Raw genomic sequence first — 21,071 nt, forward strand, 5'->3', positions numbered from 1 at the left:
TGAAAACAAGTGCATAAACCCTAAAAAGTTGTAATGTGTATGGCCTGTGTTGCATTAGAAACAGCCTTTAGTAGTCCAAAACAAAATGTGAGCATAACCTGGACCAGTTCAGTTAAGCAGGACTGAATTAGGTGCAATTGGAAACTTGCCCCAGATATAAAACTCTGAAAAAAGTAATAAAGCAAGGTAAACTGAAAGATGCTGTAGAAAAAAATCTGTTGATGCTACTGTTTGAAAATATATTTTTGCTATAAAGAGGGTGAGAGCTGCGTGCTCTTTGGCAAAATTACAGTTCTGTTCTAAAAGGTAGACTAATTTAATTTACCAGTTTCTGAACCTTGTTGGTGCCCAAGACCATGGATTTGGATACACAGAGCAAAGGACAGTTTAGTTTCATACTAGGAAAAATATAGTCTGTTCAAGACATATTACACTAAAAAACACATTGTTTTCGATTATTGCTAAAATAAAGCAGTTTTTATGCTAAAGTTGTTTTAAGCCTTGGAATGAAAATACTTTTCTGCTTCTTTTTGAAAGTTCTTGGAGTGCAATCTCTTCTATTAACTAGAACATTCTTTTCTATTACCTGCAATAAGCAGCAGATTGGAAAACTCTGCTCTGACAGTATGAATTTGCCATGTCTGTAATAATATCCTGATGTACTGAAATCAGATTTGCAATCATCATACAAAGCTCTTTATGTGCTTATCAGAAATAAAGATTTCTTAACACTCCAGTCAATAATACAAAGTTGGTAACAGGACTGAAGTGCAAATTTTGTGCAACCAGCAGAGAGAAACACCACTTAAACCATCTCTACTATACTCATTTTTCTTCTAACACTGACATTAGAACTATGTAGGAGCACATTATTTTGCATGGTGAAGTGCTAAAGGTACAAACCCACTGACAATATGGTGAAGATAATATGATGGGACGGTTTCAGGCATTGCTAATCCCGGACAAAGTTATGGTCGTAAAGTCCAGCTCACCACTGGGGCACACATTATGAAATGCACTTGCTAAGCTGACCAGCGAGCTAAGTAATGCATCCGATCCAAAAAACTAACTGCAGAAAACAGGAAAAACAATAGTTTTCACAACTATCCGCCAACCCAGGCCAGAGCAGGAAAACACAGCAAATTCAGCAATATTATATTTTATCTGGCGTTTCGTAGCATAAGCATGAAAGCTGCGTGCCTGAATCAACTTACTTACCTTCAAAAGCAAGTAAGCACAAAAAAATGCAAAAATCCAAGTTGGTAGCCCACCGTAGCCCACATGGTGAAGGGAATCAGACCGCCGATAATCCACGCCGACCAGTCCACAGATCAGAAAGAGAAAGTAACGACAGCCAATTGATGCGCCCGCCTCTATCTCGTCAATGAAGAAAGGAGTGAGAGGCGGGCATGAGCTGCATTATATACTGGTGATTGGAGCAGTAGCCAGGGATGTCAGTGGTAAATGAAAGCATCACTGATTGGATGCTTTAAATAATCCTCAACAAGAGCAGTCACTGAGACTCATCAAATAGAGGGGGGGGGGTGGAAGAATACAGTAGGGGGCCGTTCTGTGTGCACTGGTGGATGAATCGTGCTTAATTACAGAAGTGGGGGAGGGTGCATTGCTGCAGTACAAACGGGCAAAAGTTTAAGTTAACTCACTTAATTTGCGCCCTTTATGACGCCGGTCTTTACGGCGCCCTAGGCGGTCGCCTAGTTCGCCTATGCCTAAGGCCGGCCCTGATCATCAAAGTATTCCTCTGTCAAATCTAGTTTTAACAAAACTTCATCTTTGGTTTAGTAAGAAAGGGATTATTTGATTAAATAAAATTTGTTGATTCACAGTGTTTCAATAGTAATGAAATTATTTTCCACAAAGGATGATTTTATTTTTGTTCTACTGTGAAGTGGTTTAAATAAGTATGACAATATTGTGGATAAGATAACAGGAAAACAGAGTGGCGACTATAGCTGCACAAGAGTTATCTGCTTTTCAGGTAGTCATGGTGGACAGTCGATCCCATCTGCATGTTTTTAAATTCACAAATTCATTTCTTATGATGGGTTTACAGCCCTGAGGTGACATGTCACAGTAAATGAATGTGGTTGCTCATTGTAATCTTAGAAATTATAGTTGACATGTAATTATCATTTTCCTTCAAAGTCTAGAAACAGATTTATAAGACACAATAACATATTTTTTCAGTTATGACTGTTTTTCGTTACAGAATAAAGCTGTGCTATTTGCTGCCAAAGCTGAAATCTAAATTGAAACTACCTTCAGACAGGCATCTACTACAGCAGCTGGAATTATGTGTGAGGAAATTACTGTGTCAAGAAAAAGATAAAGATGTCATGGCTGCTATCAGAAAAGTAAGTTTTATTAAAAAATGGCACTCTCTTTCAGAGTGCATGTACTGCGTTAAGAAAGAGCACACAAGAAAACCATGTATACTCTTGAAGACCACTTTATTGTCTTAACACTGTGCTCATGTGCAGTCACAGTTTATACTGCAGCCTGACTCCCTTTTACATCTGCCCAGTACTGGTATACTGTTGATTAGGAAAGTTTAATATGCAACATTGCCATCTTTCAATTCAAGAGGCATAACTGTATTTTCACAGAGGGAAAAATGAAATTTATGAGTCCATTGGTCTTTTATCCAAGATTTGGAGAGTTCTGGAACTATGATTAACTAGCTTTTCAAAAAAAGGAAAGAGAATTAAATTATTTTAATTATTTCAATTCTGCTTAAATATTTGAGTTGCACTCATAGTAACCTATGTGGTAATACTACTTTGTACTTTTCGGCTCTGTTCATCTGTTTGCATTTTTAGTTTGTTCTGGAACCTTAGTGTTGTATTTTAATTAGCAGTTGTGGGGAGATTTTGTTTCTACATTATTCTGCACATCTATTTCCACAAGTAGAGTCACTTGTAAAAGTTATCCATTTGTATTTTAAACAGTGCTGCTGGCTGATAGTCTTGCAGTTTAACTCTACTTCTACCAGATTTTGAGCTTTGGTAATTTATTATTGTATTTTTCCATAAACAGTGTAACTGGTAAATTTCTGCATACTCTGGTGCCTTAAACTGTAGTAGAAGGTCAACAGTGAGAGAATTGTTTCTGCTTCAGTTTGTGTTTCAGTGCTTTTATATTCTGCTTATCTTTTACCTGCTTAAAGTTGCATTCTTTGTCTGCCCCGCACACCACTAACATATTAAGTTACAGTTTCTCAAAGATTTCCCATATTGCCTTTATATGATTGGATTGCTGTTTAGCTAGCCTCTGACTTCCAGCATAGAACTACCCCCATCCACTGTCTTTTATCCAAAATTTGGAAAGTTGTGGAACTGTAAGCAACTAGCTTTGCAAAAAAAAAGGAAAGAAAGAACGAACGATAATTGAATTATTTTAATTATTTCAATTCTGCTTAAATATATGAGATGTACTCAAAGTGGCTTGTGTGGTAATACTACTTTGTACTTTTCTGCTCTGTCACATCTGTTTGTATTTTTTAGTTTGTTCTGGGACCTTAGTCTTGCATTTTAATTAGCAGTTGTGGAAAGATTGCATTTCTGAATTATTCTGCACTTCTGTCAAGTAGAATAACTTATAAAAACAATCTGTTTGTATTTTAAACCCTGCTGGCTGATAGTCTTGTAGTTTAATTCACAGTTGTGACAGAACTGTTTATCCCTGCCAGATTTTGAGCCTTAGTCATTTGTTACTGCATTTGTCCATAAACAGTGCTACTGGTGAATTTTTGCATTGTATGGTACCTAAAACTGTAGCAGAAGGTCAATACTAAGGTAATTGTCTGTGTTCCAGTTTGTGCTCCAGTGCTTTTATATTCTGCTTATCTTTTTCATGCTTAAAGTTGCATTCTCTGTCTGCCACATCCCCAATAACACATTAAGCAAAGCTTCTGAAAGAGCTGCAGTATTGCCTTTATTTAATTGTATGCCTGTCTAGCTAGCCTGTTTGTTCTTCCCAACCCTGCCACCCTTTTGCTTTATAATAAGGCTATGTCTTTTGCCGCCACTCCTTATGATAATGTGATTTCCAAGGTCCCTTCCTCCCCTGTTTTACTGATATTGACTGTTGTATAAGCTATTTATGTACTCTTCCCACTCATTGTTTTCCATAGATCCATAATACTGAGTGCCAACCCAGCAAACCAGTATTGCTCTTGAGTAAACTGTTTTACTGTGTTTTGTCTCCTGCTCTTTTACCAGGAGCTTAGCAAAGCTTAGAGTCCTAACCTGCATTCCAGAAATGTTTTGCATGTATCCAGTGCCATCCAGGCAAAGTTTAAGTACCTTTGATTGCTATGACACACTTAAGTTATTTTGAGTGATCACTACTGTTTCTTGTTTTTATGTGTGCATTTCACTGATTTTGTTTTTTGCAAAAAAAAAATGCTTTTCCTCTCATTGTTACTGCTGTAAGGCTGTCTTGAAATTGCCTTCAGTAAGGGATTTCCAGCTAGTTTAAGTGGTTTGTGGTACTTGTGGGGCTCTTCTACTGCGTTTTTACATTAGGTGTCTTCTTCTTCTCCTTTCGGCTTTTCCTGTTGGGTATCACCACAGTGGAACAAAAATCTGTAGAACAATTGGCAGTGGAGTTTTACGGTGCCAGCTTACCAGCCCAGAGCCCAACTTTCCACAGAAGGCACACATGCACACACTCACACCTAGGGCCAATTTAGAGAGTCCAGTCCACCTGCAGCATGTCTTTGGGATGTGGGAGGAAACCGGAGCACCCAGAGAAAACCCACTTGACCACAGGGATGACATGCACACTCTGCACAGAAGGTATCCCCGCTGAGAATCAAACCAGAGAACCTCTTATAGGTTCATAGGTTGGTACTGGGCTATCTGCCCGAAGCCATATATTAGCCCAGCCACTTTATGCGGTATTCACCGCCCCTTTAGTAGTTCCCTAGACCCTTGTACTAGCAGCTAGTACCCTTGGCCCCTATCTAGTAGTGCTGTTGGTGTGATCCCCGGTGTGAAATTTCCATTACCCATCCACTCATCAAGGTTCCTCTTGAAGAGTGATAGTGAGGGGCTCTGTCCTAACTGGGAAAAAGTCGAAAGACACAAACAGAAAAACAGAAAACTCACTAATGAATCCTATGGCCAATAAAATGACTACACTATAAGACCTCTTGTGTATTTCCCAATGCAGATAAACCAGGCAAACTTTTCTTGTGACAAGATAGTACTCCTAATGCAAAAACATAGGGCTAATTAAGTAGTTTTCTGTTTTTCTGTGCTGCTATAAATTTTGCGTGTTTGTGTGGGTTAGCTGTGCTCTGTACAGTAGCAAATGCCAACAAAGAATTGTTCATAAAAGTTTCATAAAACTATACAGTGTAAAGCAGCAATACAGTGCACATATTTTGTGTGCTGAGAAGCTTAAGAACAGCTAGTTGGGAATTAAGTGGCAATACCTGCAGATTTAGTTGAATTCAGTATTGTGTAAACATTAAAGTTAGTAGAATGTAGTACTGTTTAGCATAATCTGCTGCAATAAAGCACCCTTAGTAACCTTCTAACCCCAATACACCATCCTATTGTAGCTCACAAATCAAAGGACTGGACACTAAAGATATGTAATTTCCTAACTTCTCTGTAGCCAGCTTTGGTGGATATGGCATCTGGAGCAGTGTAGCAATTATCTGAAGTTTACTGACAAACACTTAATCCTTAAAGAAGCAGGTATGGTATGCAAGAGGTGTACTTGCACAGTGACACTGGAGGCTAAGCTCACATGCAGGTGCACACCATGTTGAAACCACACACACAACACTCACTTCACATAATACACAACACACACATAAATGTATGCTGAGATACTTAACTCATTCACTCTAGAGGAGCTCAGAAAAAGTTGCCTGCTTAATTCCACCATAGGAGCAACAGTGCACCCTGAGCTCATTTTCAGAAAATCCATTTCTAATACCATACAGAAAACAAATGTTCATAACTCTTTAACTATAAGAGCTAGACTAAAAATGTAAATACAAAAGTTGTTCAGCAGACACTGACCTTTCCAGCAGTGTAAATGCTGATAGTGCATATCAAAGTTATTATTAAATATTTGGTAAGGAGTGCTGATATTGTGCATATTTGTTACCTTTTTGGAAAAGCAAAACCCAATATCTTGATCAGTGTACCATGTAGACCCATAAAATTTGTATTTAATTTGTTTGTATGAATGTCAGCTTTAAAGTGATACCTTACCCATTATGGTGTGATGCTCCTTTACGGAGATGATCACAGAAATATGATTAATATAATAGTTTTCATAATTGATAAATGAACAAAGCATAATATCTTATCACCTGTAACAGACAGAGGGTACATATCTGCGTAGAAGTTGTGCATCTCAATGTCAGCTTCAAAATGATGTATCATTTTTGTCATCACATGCCCCCTTGCAAAGATATGGGCAAAATAATGAGAAGTATTGGAAATGTATAATTTTCATAATCCTACAAGACTAAACAAACGGTGATATCTGTACATGTGTACACTGCACAGACACAGTTCTTTTACCATGCTGTAAGCAGTAGCACTGTCTTCAAAATGAGGTATTATTTGGCACATTCTGATGCTCCCCTGCAGAGTTATTTACCAAAATATGAAAACAATCATAATTTCCATAACCATAAGTCTGAAATAAACTTCAGTCTGTACATGTGTACAACATACAGGAACAGTTCTTTTACCATGTTGTACCTATGAATACTGTTTTCAAAATGAGGTATTGCTTAGCACATTCATATGCACCCTTGCAAAGTTATGTACCAAAATATGAAAAAAGTCATAAGTTCCATAATCTATGTCCGAAACAAACTTTGATATCTGTACATGTGTACAATATACAGGCACAGTTCTTTTACCATGTTGGAACTATCTATACTGTCTTTAAAATGAGGTATTACTTAGCACATTCATATGCTCCCTTGCAAAGTTATGTACCAAAATATGAAAAAATCGTAATTTCCTTAACCATAAGTCTGAAACAAACTTTGATATCAGTATTATGTGTACAACATACAGGAACATTTCTTTTACCATGTTGGACCTATGAATACGGTCTTCAAAATGAGGTATTACTTCGCACATTCATATACTCCCTTGCAAAGTTATGTACCAAAATATGAAAAAAAATCATAATTAACATAACCTAAGTCCGAATCAAATTTTGATATCTGTACAGGTGTAAAACATAGAGGCACAGTTTTTACCATGTTGTAACAATGAATGGTGTCTTTACAATGCGGTATTACTTAGCACATTTGATGCCCCCTTGCAAAGTTATTTGCCAAAATATAAAAAAAATCATAATTTCCATAACCTGAGTCTCTAAAAAAGATATCTGTACATGTGTACAGCATTCATACCCAGTTTTCTTTACCATGTAGACACATATGATTGTAAATATACACATTCTTAGTGTAGCCAACATACTGCTGAATAGGTACATGCAAACAGAAAAAGCAAGGTAAGGACTGACGATGTTGCATCAACTCATGTTGCTCCTATAAATGCAAATGTTCTCACAGGATAAATATTAAAAAAAATGAAGTCATGCTAAATAGTTCATATTAAAAGTGTCTTGCCGAAAGCAAGAATGCTAAAAACTGAAAGAATAGAAATAAGCAATCTGTGCTCACATTTATGCAGCATCCATGCCATTCCTATCTTGTAATATAACCAATTTTGAGTTTGTTTTGCCATGGTACCCAGCACTTTCCGTAACACCAATTCCTTAGTAAACTGTCTGCTTACTTTATGGCACAGGGATAACAGACTGTTCCCAATTAGTACACATAGTGAAAATGCTTCCATTTTCAAAAAAAAATAGTACTAGCATAGAGTGCTATATTTAAAAATAGTTTTTCCTGTAGATGAATGGTAAAAAAAAAATAATCCTTATATGCGAAGATATTTGCAGCATAACTGTGCAGAATCTGTTACATAATGCTAGTCAACTGCTACAGGTATAAAGAATGTGAACTTGCCAACCATAACACTCAAATGCCGCCCCTTCCAGCATACAGCCTTCCATATCTACTTTAACCTCATAAACCAAAGGAAGTCTCAGTGCTGGAAAACATCTACATAGACACACCCTCCAGCTCTATTTGACCAGCTCTATGGTTTGTTTACCACTTCAGAGACCATCTCACTCTTCCACTTACTGATTTCTACAGCCTTGTCTGTCCAAAAATATCATGGCCACTCATGGAAAAACACACATATTAAACCATTTCCAAAATAGATGCATCTTGAAACACCTCCCACTTCATTTCAGTGTTCATTCTTCCCGCCTTAGGTAGAATCCTTGAAAAAAATGCATACACACAAATGATGTAATAAGTCCAGCATTATTATTCACTCTCCCTCAAAAACATGGCTTCTGACTAGGATGGGGTACCAAGACAGCACTTTGGTCTTTAACAGATGACGTACTGCTTAGTACAGACAAACGTAATGTCACAGGTGCATTCTGTAGATCTTACAAAGATCTTTGATCTCATTGACCACACCATTCTTTTTGATAAACAAACAGTAACTGACTGTAGTACAGATACACTTCCTTGGTACAAAGACTTTGTGTCAAGCAGATACTTTAAAATTACTATTGAATCCTTATTCTTAAAAAAAAAAAAAAAAAAAAAAAAGCTTCTCCTCACACAGGTGTCCAACAAGGATCCATCATTGCCCTTCTGCAGTTTTCCATCTTTATCAGCAAACTTCCATATGATCGTTCTTATCATCCTAAGATCTTGTATCCAGGTAACCATGTTATCTACAGATCCTCTCCCAACCTTTCACACATTGTTACAACTTCAGTCTGACCTCTGCTTACTCCATTAATGGCTCCTGATTCGCAGATTAATATTTATCCATTCCAAAACTAAAACTGTGGAACAACTTAAAAAAAATCTCCTGTACCCATAAATCGTACATATTCTGGCCCTAAACAATACCATCATTGAAATTACTGCCACTTTTAAAAGCCTTAAATATAACCTGACTAAAGCCTTAACTACCCACTGGAAGAAAAAAATTAACTCACTCTTGTTCTGGGCTGATAACATTTCTTTCTACCTTAGTTCTCCAGCAAGATCTGCCACAAGAAAAGGAGACCTCCTATCATTACTGCAGCCTCAAAAAATAACTTCCAACACCCTCCAAACAAACTCAGTGAGATTGTTCAAGTACTTATGTTACGATGGTGAGACTGAAGAAACATAGTTTTAACTTTTTAGAATGGATAGGGTTTTATAATACCAGCCGCAAGTTAATTTGAAGTTCTGATGCCTTTCACCTGTGTTCAGACTGACTCCGGTAACCAAAGGGCTGTCCTATTGGACAAAATCTCGTACTCTGAAAAGTATCTCAGTTTCTGTGGTTAGATAAGGAATGGATTCCAGTCACTGATGACCTTCATGTCCAAGAGTGTAGCACATACATAGTAGTTGTTAAACATTGGTGATGTACGCAGATAACCTACTGATGTGTGCAGAGAAATGGGGGGAGGAGTCTTTCATAGTAGATAATGTGTACCCATTCTGCTCATATAATTTTGTGTACAGTTTATGCATGTAGTAGGAAAAAAAAGAACATGTTTAAACACTACATTTCTGCCTATTATAGTGGTTCCACAAGTCAGTACCTGTAATTAGCTATTTACAATCAATTCTGACTGTTTGCCACTATTTTATAATAGCACAGCAGATTATCTGTATTCCTGCAAGACAATGTCTGTTCACTCCTCAGGATGCCAGCTGCAATTGCAAAGCACAGATAAAATGCAATCTACGTCAGCACTGTTGAATACAAAGGACTCAGCCTGGATAGAACAAATTTAGTTTTATACAGTGACTTGTATTCAGTGAAAACTTTTTTTAATGTACCTACTCTGTACTTCAACCATAAAAATAAAAAGCTGCAACAAAAGAAAAGCTGCTTGTGTAAACCCCCAGTTAGATGGTGCAAGCCAGTCACGTGCAGATACACGCAATACAGGCTGTGGGCATGGCCACAACTCCTCTCACCCTACTTTGACTGCTCAAGCTGTTAGAAAGTCAGTTTGGAAAGCAGCAGCTGCTGCACGACGATCCTGGTTAGTCATAAATGTATGGCTGATACTGCCTTGGTATGTGGAAAAACAAATTCAAGGTTTCTAAACAGTATAAAACCTGGCTATGTCTTTTTTTTTTTCTTAACTTTTAGTTGCAGGCTGGTGAACTTGGCTTCTACCTCCGCCTAGACACAGATGCATTGTTACACCGAAACTAAATCTAATGAGGTCCAAAAGACAGATTTCATAAGTCTGACCTATTTTAAAGAGGAAAATGCCTGAGCAGACCATGTGCATATTTTAAATGGCCTTTCTATGAAAAAAGGAGGTGAGGGAGGGCTGGTTCTTAAATATTAACATGCTATTGAAAGCTTACAATGCAGTGACACACAGGAATACCGGGAGTGTATTCACAGGTGGTAATGAGGCAGGTAATTTAAGAAACAAATGACTATTGACTGTATTTCTTTTACTCAAATTGCAGATTTATCTTTATAAAAGGATATCCACATACACATAAATGAAAACAGCACAGCTTAGCTCTTTCTTTCTTTCTTCTGCAGCATTTCTTTTGTATTCAGTGTCACAATGTCTAGTCACAGCACACAGATGCTTAACCCCTAATCAAACTAAACCTCTTTAGAGCATTCTTCAGAAAACCATTCGGAATCAGGTCAGATGTTCTTTATTCTTACAAGTCAATTCAGTAACAGGTCTATATCAAGTAGCTTACCTGAAGAAGAAAAAAAAGAGCAGTTCTTGGGACGAGCAGAAGAACAGCAATGGGAACTCCTAATAACAACCAAAAAACGGGTGTGGCTTTCTAATGATCTCTGTGCAGTCCGTGAGTGCCCCAATAAAATAGAGGGATCTAGTAGCAGGTAAAATCTCCAAATATCAGCAAAAAGAAAGGAAATACCTGCTGCTGGACCCTCTATTTATTGGGGAAAACAAAAGAAAATTAAGTTGGGAGTGGTGGTGTTATGCAAGTGGTGGCTTGGATTGCAAGAATCTGATTGGCTGCCACCACTTACTTTATCAACAACTTTTGAAAAAGATTTTCTAATAAAAGTTTAATGTAACCTTAATGTAAAAATATGCTGAATCATTACTATACAAGGTAAATTACAAGTTCGGGTACGATTTCAGCGTGTTTTACATTAAGCTGAACTACAAATCTCCACTACAGTTTCTCGCGCTGTTGGAAGGCACTCGGGGGTAACGGCTTGCAATTTGTATCTTCTCATGGCACAGTCGGATGTAAGCACAGAGGCGCCATGAGAAGGTACTCGGGGTTAATGAGTTAAAAACTATGCCTCAGCAAGCCCAAGGGCACGAAAAAGAAACAGTACCTAACACCATGCGTACTGTCACTCTCAGTGGAGTTCCAAACAATAAGCCCCTAAAGCAAGCAGACACACTTCCCAGGACTCTCATCATAGGGGACTACATTCTAAGATATACTAATGCCTCTCTAATCAGGCAGAACAAGGCGAAGATAACTATTAATTACTTATCTGGAGCCAGAATCTGACAAATCATGCATGCACTCAAGTCATTATGCCACAGGTACCAGTATGATTCCATCTTAGTCTTTGTAGGTGTAAATGACCTGAGATGTACCTCCATGGACTATATGAAAAAAAGATATTATGGAGCTTTTAGACTATGTCTCTCAGAGTGGTATGAGCCTAGCATTGAGTAGCGTATTAACATCACTGAGGATAATGCCACAGTATGAGCGAAAAATGATTGATTTCAACAACTGTCTGTCTGGTGTCATTCTAAAGAGATCTAACATTTGTCAGCTTAGGAGGACATGGTTAAAAGACCACATTGCTTTGCCAAGGGTGGTCTGCACCTCTCTTCTCTAGGCTTTTGAATACTGACTAAAACTTTATCCACACCCATAGTGTGCTTTTTAGACAATGCCAAATTGACAAACCTACTGACATAGTGAAATCAACTGAATTGAACATCAAGATGTTACTGCTCAATGCCAGGAGACTAAACAAAAAAACTACACTCCCCCCAAATCTTCCTCACACTGGAGAATATAGACAGCTGTGCAGTTACATATACATGGTTTAAAGCAGCAGAGAGTACCCTGGCAGTGCAAGGTTTCAGTGCCTTCAACACTTTTAGACCAGTAGCTGCACAGACAACGGCTAAAGGAGGAGGTGTCACAATATACATCAATAACAGGCATACATCTAGGGTGGTCAAACAAGATAAAGTGCTGAAGTTCCTCAACTTGCAGATCACCATAGACAAAATCTTGTACTATATCTTAGTCAGCTACAGGTCTGCCTCTGTATCCGATGAAGCTCAAAATGCATACTTGGACCTACTGGAGACACTTAACCATCCAACCTAACACCCAACTCATGGGAGACTTTAATTAACCCTCAGTACATTGGGAATTCTACACAACCTCAAATCTATAGGCACAGAGATTCCTGGATTTCGTAAATACAAACACCCTTGACCAAATAGTGAATACACCCAATAGAGACTCCCAACGTACTGGACCTCATCCTAACAAGTATGGGAGAATGCTGCACCCACCCCCAGTGTCTTATCCTCCCTGGTAAAGTTCAGTTATAAAGCTATCTCCTTTGAAATCAAAATCAATGCTGTAGATCCATTAAAACCAGTAATAGAAACTATTCCAAGGCAAAATATCTTTTGTTAAGTGATAGATTGTCAAAATTCAATGCCCCTCCAAATCCAGAAAACACAACAGCATATGCTGAAGTGTTGCCAGAAATGGTACATCATTGCCGTTAGCTGCATAGAAGCTGCTGTATCTACCAGGTAAGCCCAGGACAAGCCCTGGAAACAAAGTGCCCTGGTAACATCCTAAATTAAACTAGATGTACAACAAAAGGAAAAGATTATGGCAAAAATCATGAAGGATAATGCCCATAAAGCTAGAAACTCTTTCATCAAAGTAAATAGGCAACTAAGAGGAATAATTAGGTCAAGCAAAGCCAACTTTGAGGTTGATGCCCGCCCAGGTGAAAGATAACCATAAGGCTTTCTACAGCTATGTCAGAAATCTCAAGGGCAGCACACAGCAATGTAGTGAACTGGTGGTTACTGATGCCACATTCACTGAGCCTGGCAATATAGTGAACCTGTTAGTGGACAGATTCATTTCCAACTTTACCTCCTCTCCCCCCATCTCACCCCCAACCATCCACTCAAAAATACCCTCAAATATAACCCTTCCAACTATAATTAGGGAGAATTTACTGTCTGCACAAACAAAAGTCAAAAACACGGCCTCAGTGGGCCCCAATAGCATCCCAGGATGCCTCCTGTATAGTCTAAAATATGAGTTATCAGGACCCCTGGAGTCATTATTTAACTGTAGTCTTAAAACAGACTTTGTGCCATGTGAATGGAAGACTGCAACGATTATCCCTACTCATAAGGGAGATCCTTCAACAGATCCTGGAAATTACAAACCCATTAGTCTGACTAGTCCTATTTGCAAAGGCATGGAAAGAATTATCATGAAAATTAAAAACAAGGACATAGGTGACCTCCAGACACTGGATCCATCCCAGTTTGGCTTTGTCAATGGACGGTCATGTTTAAGTAATCTGGTGGACTTCTTTGAAAAGGTCACTAAGGCAATGAATGAGGTGAAAACAGTGCATACTGCTTATCTAGATCTGGCTAAAGCATTTGATAAAATACCCCACTCAGGTATTGCCAACAAACTTAAGGAACTATGTTTAAACCCCTTTATAACATGCTGGATAGATAACCTCCTGGGTCCTATCAGTGAGCCAGCTATTATTGGTGAGACTGCTTCCACAAAGATGTCAGTCACCAGTAGCGTCCCCAAGGGCTCTTTGCTTGGCCCATTCTTCTTTGGCATTAACTTCTTGGATGTTAAAGTCAATGTCAAAGGTCTTTGGCTAACCAAGTTCTCAGGTGATTGCAAACTGGGAACAGTTATTGAATCTCCGCAAGATAACTCCCTTCAGGAAGGTCTAATACAGTCAAATGTTTGGTGCCAAAGCCAAGACATAAAATTCATTACCAAGAAATGCATTATAGTACACTTTGAGAAGTCAACCAGCCCGGGTAACTGTATCATCAATAAAACAACCTTAAAAATTGAGTCACTAGTCAGGGATCTGGGAACTCTTGTAGATATTAACCTAGGTAGTAAGAAAGTGCTTCTGTGTTGCTCAACGTATAAGCAAGGGCATGGCATCTAGGTCCAGAGAGATCATCATACCACTGTACTCAGCCCTCAGCAGACTCATGAGAGAGTATAAATGCCTCTTTTGGTATGTATCTGACCAGACGCATGCAGGAACTGGAGCATCCGCAAAGGTTCCTTACAAGAAGAATACAGGGAATAAGCACAATTTTCTATGCTGATCACCTCAAAGCCCTGTCTGTTTACTCAGTATCATAGAGACTTTTGAGAGGCGATCTTTGCCTAGCATACAAGGCATCCTTGGACCCTGTTTTGTTAAACCTTTTGCACACCTGCAAAACAAACAGCATCAGAACTACTAGATTAAAACTCCTAAATTTTGCTTGTGACATAAGTAGAACATGTTGGAGAAACAGATATGTTTCTCAGAGAATTCCTGTTCTCTTGAACAGGCTCCCAATCAAGGTGAAGCAGAGTTCCTCCTTATCCTATTTAAGTCCAATTTGGACCAGTGGATGGGTAATCAAAAATTCATCCCTGGTGTGTCTCCTGTATCTCTGATGGACAGAAGCAGTCAATAAATTACCACCTTTATAAATCAAATTTGTGGATTACATTTGGGCTGCATGACTAGGCTTATAAGGGCCCTAGTGAACCTATGAATGTAGGCAAGTGTCAAGTCAATGTAAAAGCAGGTTTTCTTTGGTTGTTTTCATTTCCGTTAGGATGTGAATTTCCACATTTACTTTGGCTCCTTGATGATCACTATCTCTTCTGTAAGTGAAACTTGTATTAATTCATTTAATAAGATATGTTTTACACTTTTTGACACTGCTACTTGCCAATCATTTTCCCCCACTTACCCAGTCAACCCATTCATTCCCTCATTACTGAGGATGAAAGTCAGCAAGTAGATGTCATTATTTTTCTTAAGTATTTATTGTTGAGAGTGTTACTTTTTTCAGAGAAACTGTTACTATATTATATATTTTAGTGATGTTAGTTGAATTTGAGATTCTGTTCCTTTAAATATTCAGCCTTCACTTCAAGCATTGTGATTGGTTTGTTCACATTTTAAAAGACTGCAACTTTTTACTGTGCGTAATCTGAAGAAGATATGTTTAATAAAGAACTAAAGTGCTTATTTTCACACCATTTTTGGCTCTGTCCTTTGAAAGATTTCTTCAGTGTTTTTACTTGGTTTACTTTGCTTGTTAGTGGTGATTTGAGTGTATTTGACATCTATCATTGTGTTTGACACTTTTTTAATTCCAGTAATAAATGTCTGAACGTACCCTTTATGCTAAACATTTATAGCACACTAGTGGAATGGACATTGCCATTGTATTTATTTATTTTATTTATTGTCTGCTGACTGGGTTAGTCCAACTAGGCTAGTGGCTGCTTTTCTTGGGAGACCATAGCCGGTATTTATACTACTGAGGGAAATTTTGACTAGGACATCGAGGAGCCTACTCTTTGGAGCTGATAGATGGCACTGTAGGGCTCCTACATCATCATCAAGGAAATGGTCTTAGGGAAGTAGCAGCATGGAGGAGGAGAGAAAAGATATGAACAGTTTGGAGGTGGAAAAAGAGAATTTAGAGAAAAATGTGTTTGATATGGAGCTTGTGAGTCTGCTGAAATGGTACAGATCACAGAACTAGAGTCTGGAGGGTGTGCAGCTGATGATCTGTTAAAAAATAATTAAGCAGGATGATCCAGGTGGCAGTTCTGCTCTTCAATGGGGTGAGATGGCAGATGACTTTTTTAGAAGTGCTGAGGATCGTAAGGAATAAGGTGATATGGCAGCAGTTAAAATGTATGCTTCAGTGACAGAAAGTAAAAGAGAAAAGCGGCAACAAACGGAGGTGTCTGGTTTTGTGGAAGCAGATAATGCAGTAGCTAAAACATATGCAGCAGTGACAGCAGGCAAAAAGGAGAGCAGCAATAAACTGTAAGTAAAACGTTTTAAAAAGAAGAGAATCCCAACTGTGAGAATAAGAACAAAAATTACATTTTAATATATATATATATATATATATATATTTTATATATATATATATATATATATATATATATATATATATATATATATATATATATATATATAATATATATATATATATATATATATACGACAATTCTGAGTTTTAAAGCTCAAGAAATGCGTTTTTTTATACATGTTAACATTTGCATCTGATAAGATGGTGAAATTTCTGGAACTGTAATAAAAAGAAGGATAATTATTTGTTTTCTGGTAGTAACTTAAATGTTAAAAAATATGTTACTGTGCAATTTAGAAGTGATGAACTGGAAGAAGACAATGTTAAAGAGTGCATGCAGGGTCTAATTGAAACTTTTGATAATACTGTGAAAGTTAGAGATCAGAGAAACTAATGGAGTGGAGGGTGGGGGTTTGAAACTGTTTTGAAATGAAAAAAAAAATCATGGTGAAACACTTGCCAAGTAATATTTTTGTGGCTGGTCACAGTGGGGCATAAGGATATACTGGCTAGCTAAAATCATGTTTCTTTTGTGGGGAGCAGTGCACTGTACAGACACAAACACCTTGAAACACAAGCTTTCCCTAGACAACTGTCAATGGAACCCCCTTACAAGCTTCTCTGTTGCACCAAAGGCGACTTAGTTGCACACTGAGCAGCACTGACACACACATCATCCACAACCCTCACTAACAACCCTTGCTAGTCCTAACACAAACACCGGTCAATTTAGCCCACTCCTTTCCTTAATAGCTCATATGGTAAAAGTCTCATTAAATTAATGATTGTGACGAGGTGCAATGTAACCAGTGTGGGGATAAAGGACATGCTGCAAGAAGGTATGTGGCAGTGTAGGATGTGTAAAAAGGGACACTTTTAGATGGATTGTCAAGAGCAAACAGTAAATAATGAAAAAGAAAGACAAAAGGGAAGAAACATACATGAGGAAGGACAACAAGAGGCCTGGGGAGAGGGTGCAGTAGAAAAAAATATGGAGGGGGAAAAGGAGGGGAGAGAGTGTGCTTGCAGGAAGACAGGTCAGAGAAAGGAACTGATACTAATAATTTTTTGAAATTCTAGCCAGTGAAAAACTTGTCTGAGGATCAAGGATTATTTGTATATAAACCCAGAAAAAAATATTCTATCGAGAAAAGATTAAAAATATAAACAAAAATTTAAAAATATTTCTCCTAAACTTATTAAGAAGAAAAAGTAATTTTAATTTTAGAGTGCTTTCAGTAAATGTATTAACAACACTGTAGGAAGGAGAGGGATACTGGAATGATGTGCTAAATGTTATGTGCATATTATTCTGTTAGAGGATGTAAGATTACTGACATGTGAAGAAAGACTGCAAACAAAAATTCTGGAGTGGAAATATAATGTAGAATTTATTTTTATTTATTTATTTTTTCTTTGTTGACCGGATTAGTCTCACTAGGCCTGTAGTCTCTTTTCAGGGGAGACCCAAGGTGGTGTTTATACTACTAGGGGAAATTTGGCCAGAGCACTGGGGAACTTTACGTACTAATTGTTGACTGGGACCCATTTTGTATGAGAACTTCCTGTTTCTGTTCCAGACAGAGTCAACCCAAGAAGCAGGGTGGCAGGTGGAGAGAGAAAAGGAAATAGTGGAGTGGTGAGAGAATTGGAAGAGAAAGCTACTATCGAGACCAGAGAATGCGTGTAGGATTCTGAGGAATTGTTTCAAAGGAATGTTTGATGGAGCTGAGTTGGCAAATGATGGATGTGTAATTACAACCCTCCAGTTGAGAGGGATGTGGGATGATTTACTTAAAGAAATGGTGATGCAGAGTGAGCTAGAAAATGAAGGAGACATTTCCTGGGCGGACATTATGGAGAAGATGCAGAAAGAGGCTACAGAGTCAATCCTGAAGAATAGCGGTGAGATGGAAAAGAAACCATATACAGAGAAAGTAAAAGAAGGCAAAAGGGGGAGTAGCAGAAAAGGATAGAAATGAATAATGGAAGTATGTGGTAAGGATTCAAAGTAAAGAAGACAAAGAAATGTACAGGTATGAAGTGTGGGACAGTTTAATAGCTCCTTTGGGTATAAAACACATGAGGTAAGAGCATTTATTTTTATTATCAAAGAGACATTTTATAAGATTATATTTGAGACTGTTTTTCAATGGAACATTTTCTTGACGACTATGAAAAAAAGAAAAACTGTAAACCATGGAATCTTTATGTAATAAAAACAGTTTAACAAGGAAACAAAAAAAGAAAATTCATGTACAGTTTTGAATAAAGGTGGAAAGAGAAACTTAAAAAGACATTTAAAAATTTTATGTGAAGAAGTACTAGACATTGCAAAAGTTTATGAGAAAAGGAGTTTATGGACTGGTGGACGGGATTGTAATATTGTGTTAAAAATAGAAAGAGAAAAATTAGACATATGCCAAGCATGATTAATGTGGAAAGGAATATGGGTGCTGTAAAATACTAGAGACAATCCAAAATGTGTTTTTTTGTGTGTGTGGAAAAGGACATTTGAAAAGTAACTGTGGTACAAGAAAATGGTATATTTGTGGGGAAATGGGGCACAATGCAAAAAATTGTGAATTGAAATGTTATAAATGTAACAAAATTGGACATTTATAGATGGATTGTAAAAATAAAAATAAGAGTAAGAAAAAAGAAAGAGAAAAAAATGAACAAAAGAGAAATTTCAGAAGTAGTAGAAATAGAAGAAAAGTTAGATGAAAAAAATAACAGAGGACATGGAAGAAGTCTGTGAAATAAGTGATGAAGAACGCATAAATTGAGCAATAGTAAAAGAAAAAAAGAATTATATCAGAAAAATGATAAAATACAGAAGAAGAAAATTTAAAGGGATTAGTATAAAGGAAAAAAAAGAAAGAAAATGGGTGAAAAAGTGTGTGTGTGTGTGTGTGTGTGTGTGTGTGTGTGTGTGTGTGTGTGTGTGTGTGTGTGTGTGTGTGTGTGTATATATATATATATATATATATATATATATATATATATATATATATATATACATACATATATATATATATACACAGCCAGTCATTGGAGGTTGGTATAATGGTTAAGGTATTTGATTCAAGACACAAGATACAGTGATTCTCACCTTTGGGAAAGAATTTAGCTAGGCTTAGAATGGGCAATTAAGGCAGCTAGTCTATTAATTAGCTATGAACTTATGAAACCATGAATCTAAGGAAAACGGAAAATGAAAATTTTAGAGTGCTTTCTGTTATTGTTAATAGTATTAAGAATATACAGTAAACTATCAATTAACTGGCACCCATGGGGATTGGTAGATGCCAGATAACTGTAGTTTCTGGTTGCTTGAGAGTTACTATTAAAAATAGGCCTGAGTAATACTGTACCCTATGCCATTTGTTTGGGATGACTTGTTCTTAGGTTGGGGAGAGAGGGAATTTATTCCTAACTTTCTTTCTAAAACTTTAAAAACGTAAGGTATGTTTCTGTGGGGGTGTGGGGGGAGAACAGAAAGTGCAACACATGAAAATTGTACTATATTTCCTCATTTTTTTTTTCTGGTTGCTTGAGTTAACTGAGAGTTTACTGTAGTAAGAAGAAGGATTTTGGAATGGTGTAATGCATGTGATGTAGATGTAATTATATTAGAAGACACAAAATGTTTAACAAATGAAGAAGAATTACAAACAGAGAATCTGTGGGAAGGAAAGATATCTGGAATTTGGGAAGTGAGAGCTGTTTTGGAATAGTGTATAACCAGTAAATATAGTAGATTTAACTTTATTAAAACAGAAAGATTAACTACTGTAGATTTAAAATGGAAAGAACACGTGTATATAATTATATCATTATATGCTTATACTAATTATAAAGAAATGGAAAGCTTATTTCATCAGATTTTAGACTGTTTAGTGATAAATATGAATATTATAATATCAGGAAACTTTAATTGTGATTTAAGAGGCAAGTATAAAAAGAAGGAAATGATATAAGGAAAATGTTAGAAGTTTAATGATTTGGTAAGTTAAAACTCTGGGACAAAAATTCATGGACTAAAGGTATGAATAGTACTGAAATAGATTATTCTGTAGTATCAAAAGGTTAAATTTTAGGAGAAAGAAGTAGCTAAAACCAGATTTTCTGATAATTTTGCAGTATGGCTATAGATAAAGAAAAACAAGGAATACATAAAATAGGCAAAGGGTTAAAAAGGATACATGAGAAAGCATGGACTGAAGAAGGAAAGAGATTAGTAATACAGTTATGGAAAGATCGTATTACTCTGTGAACATTTTATAAAAATTGGTCTGAATGGTGGATGGTATTTAAGGAAAATATAAAAATGTTTTTTTACTGTGGCAGTATTATGTGAGAAGAGGGGAGAAAGAAAGAAAAATATACTTTTTTTTTTTTTTTTTTTTTGCTGTGGATCAAGTGATATGCTATCCAAAAGGAGGCTCACATTGCCTGTTATTAGAAAAGAGGGAACATTGTTGGCAACTTTTTCTTAATGTCTCTACACTGGGTTTGAATGAAATAGTGTCTATATCTTGCTTACTGAAACTAAAGGCTTATTATAAATAAATACAAAGAAATTATAAGTTGTGTTTAATAGGAGAATCAACATAAGGTTTACATGCATTTATAGTGATTTATTTGTTTAGGGTATTATTGTACTATTTTAATTGCTTTTAATTGAACATATGACTTGAAGTTGTTTACTTAAATATGTCTGCATTCTGATAAAGTCCCGCAGTATTTGGGGGCAAAAGTGTTTAATA

At 36.9% G+C, this 21,071-nt stretch overlaps 1 protein-coding gene across 1 annotated transcript in view; it reads left to right on the forward strand.

Moving 5' to 3' along the window:
- The window catches only part of PPP4R4 (protein phosphatase 4 regulatory subunit 4), a 2,733,238-nt gene that overhangs the window by 2,436,805 nt on the left and 275,362 nt on the right, over nt 1–21,071 (forward strand). Inside the window, exon 17 of the mRNA XM_044073596.1 lies at nt 2,231–2,375. Within this exon, the coding sequence (XP_043929531.1) occupies nt 2,231–2,375 (145 nt within the window). The remainder of the gene's footprint in view (nt 1–2,230; nt 2,376–21,071) is intronic.

The sequence above is a fragment of the Protopterus annectens genome, chromosome 6.part0, assembly GCF_019279795.1.
Source record: "Protopterus annectens isolate FY-2018-M chromosome 6.part0, PAN1.0, whole genome shotgun sequence".
Classification (NCBI taxonomy): Eukaryota; Metazoa; Chordata; order Ceratodontiformes; family Protopteridae; genus Protopterus; species Protopterus annectens.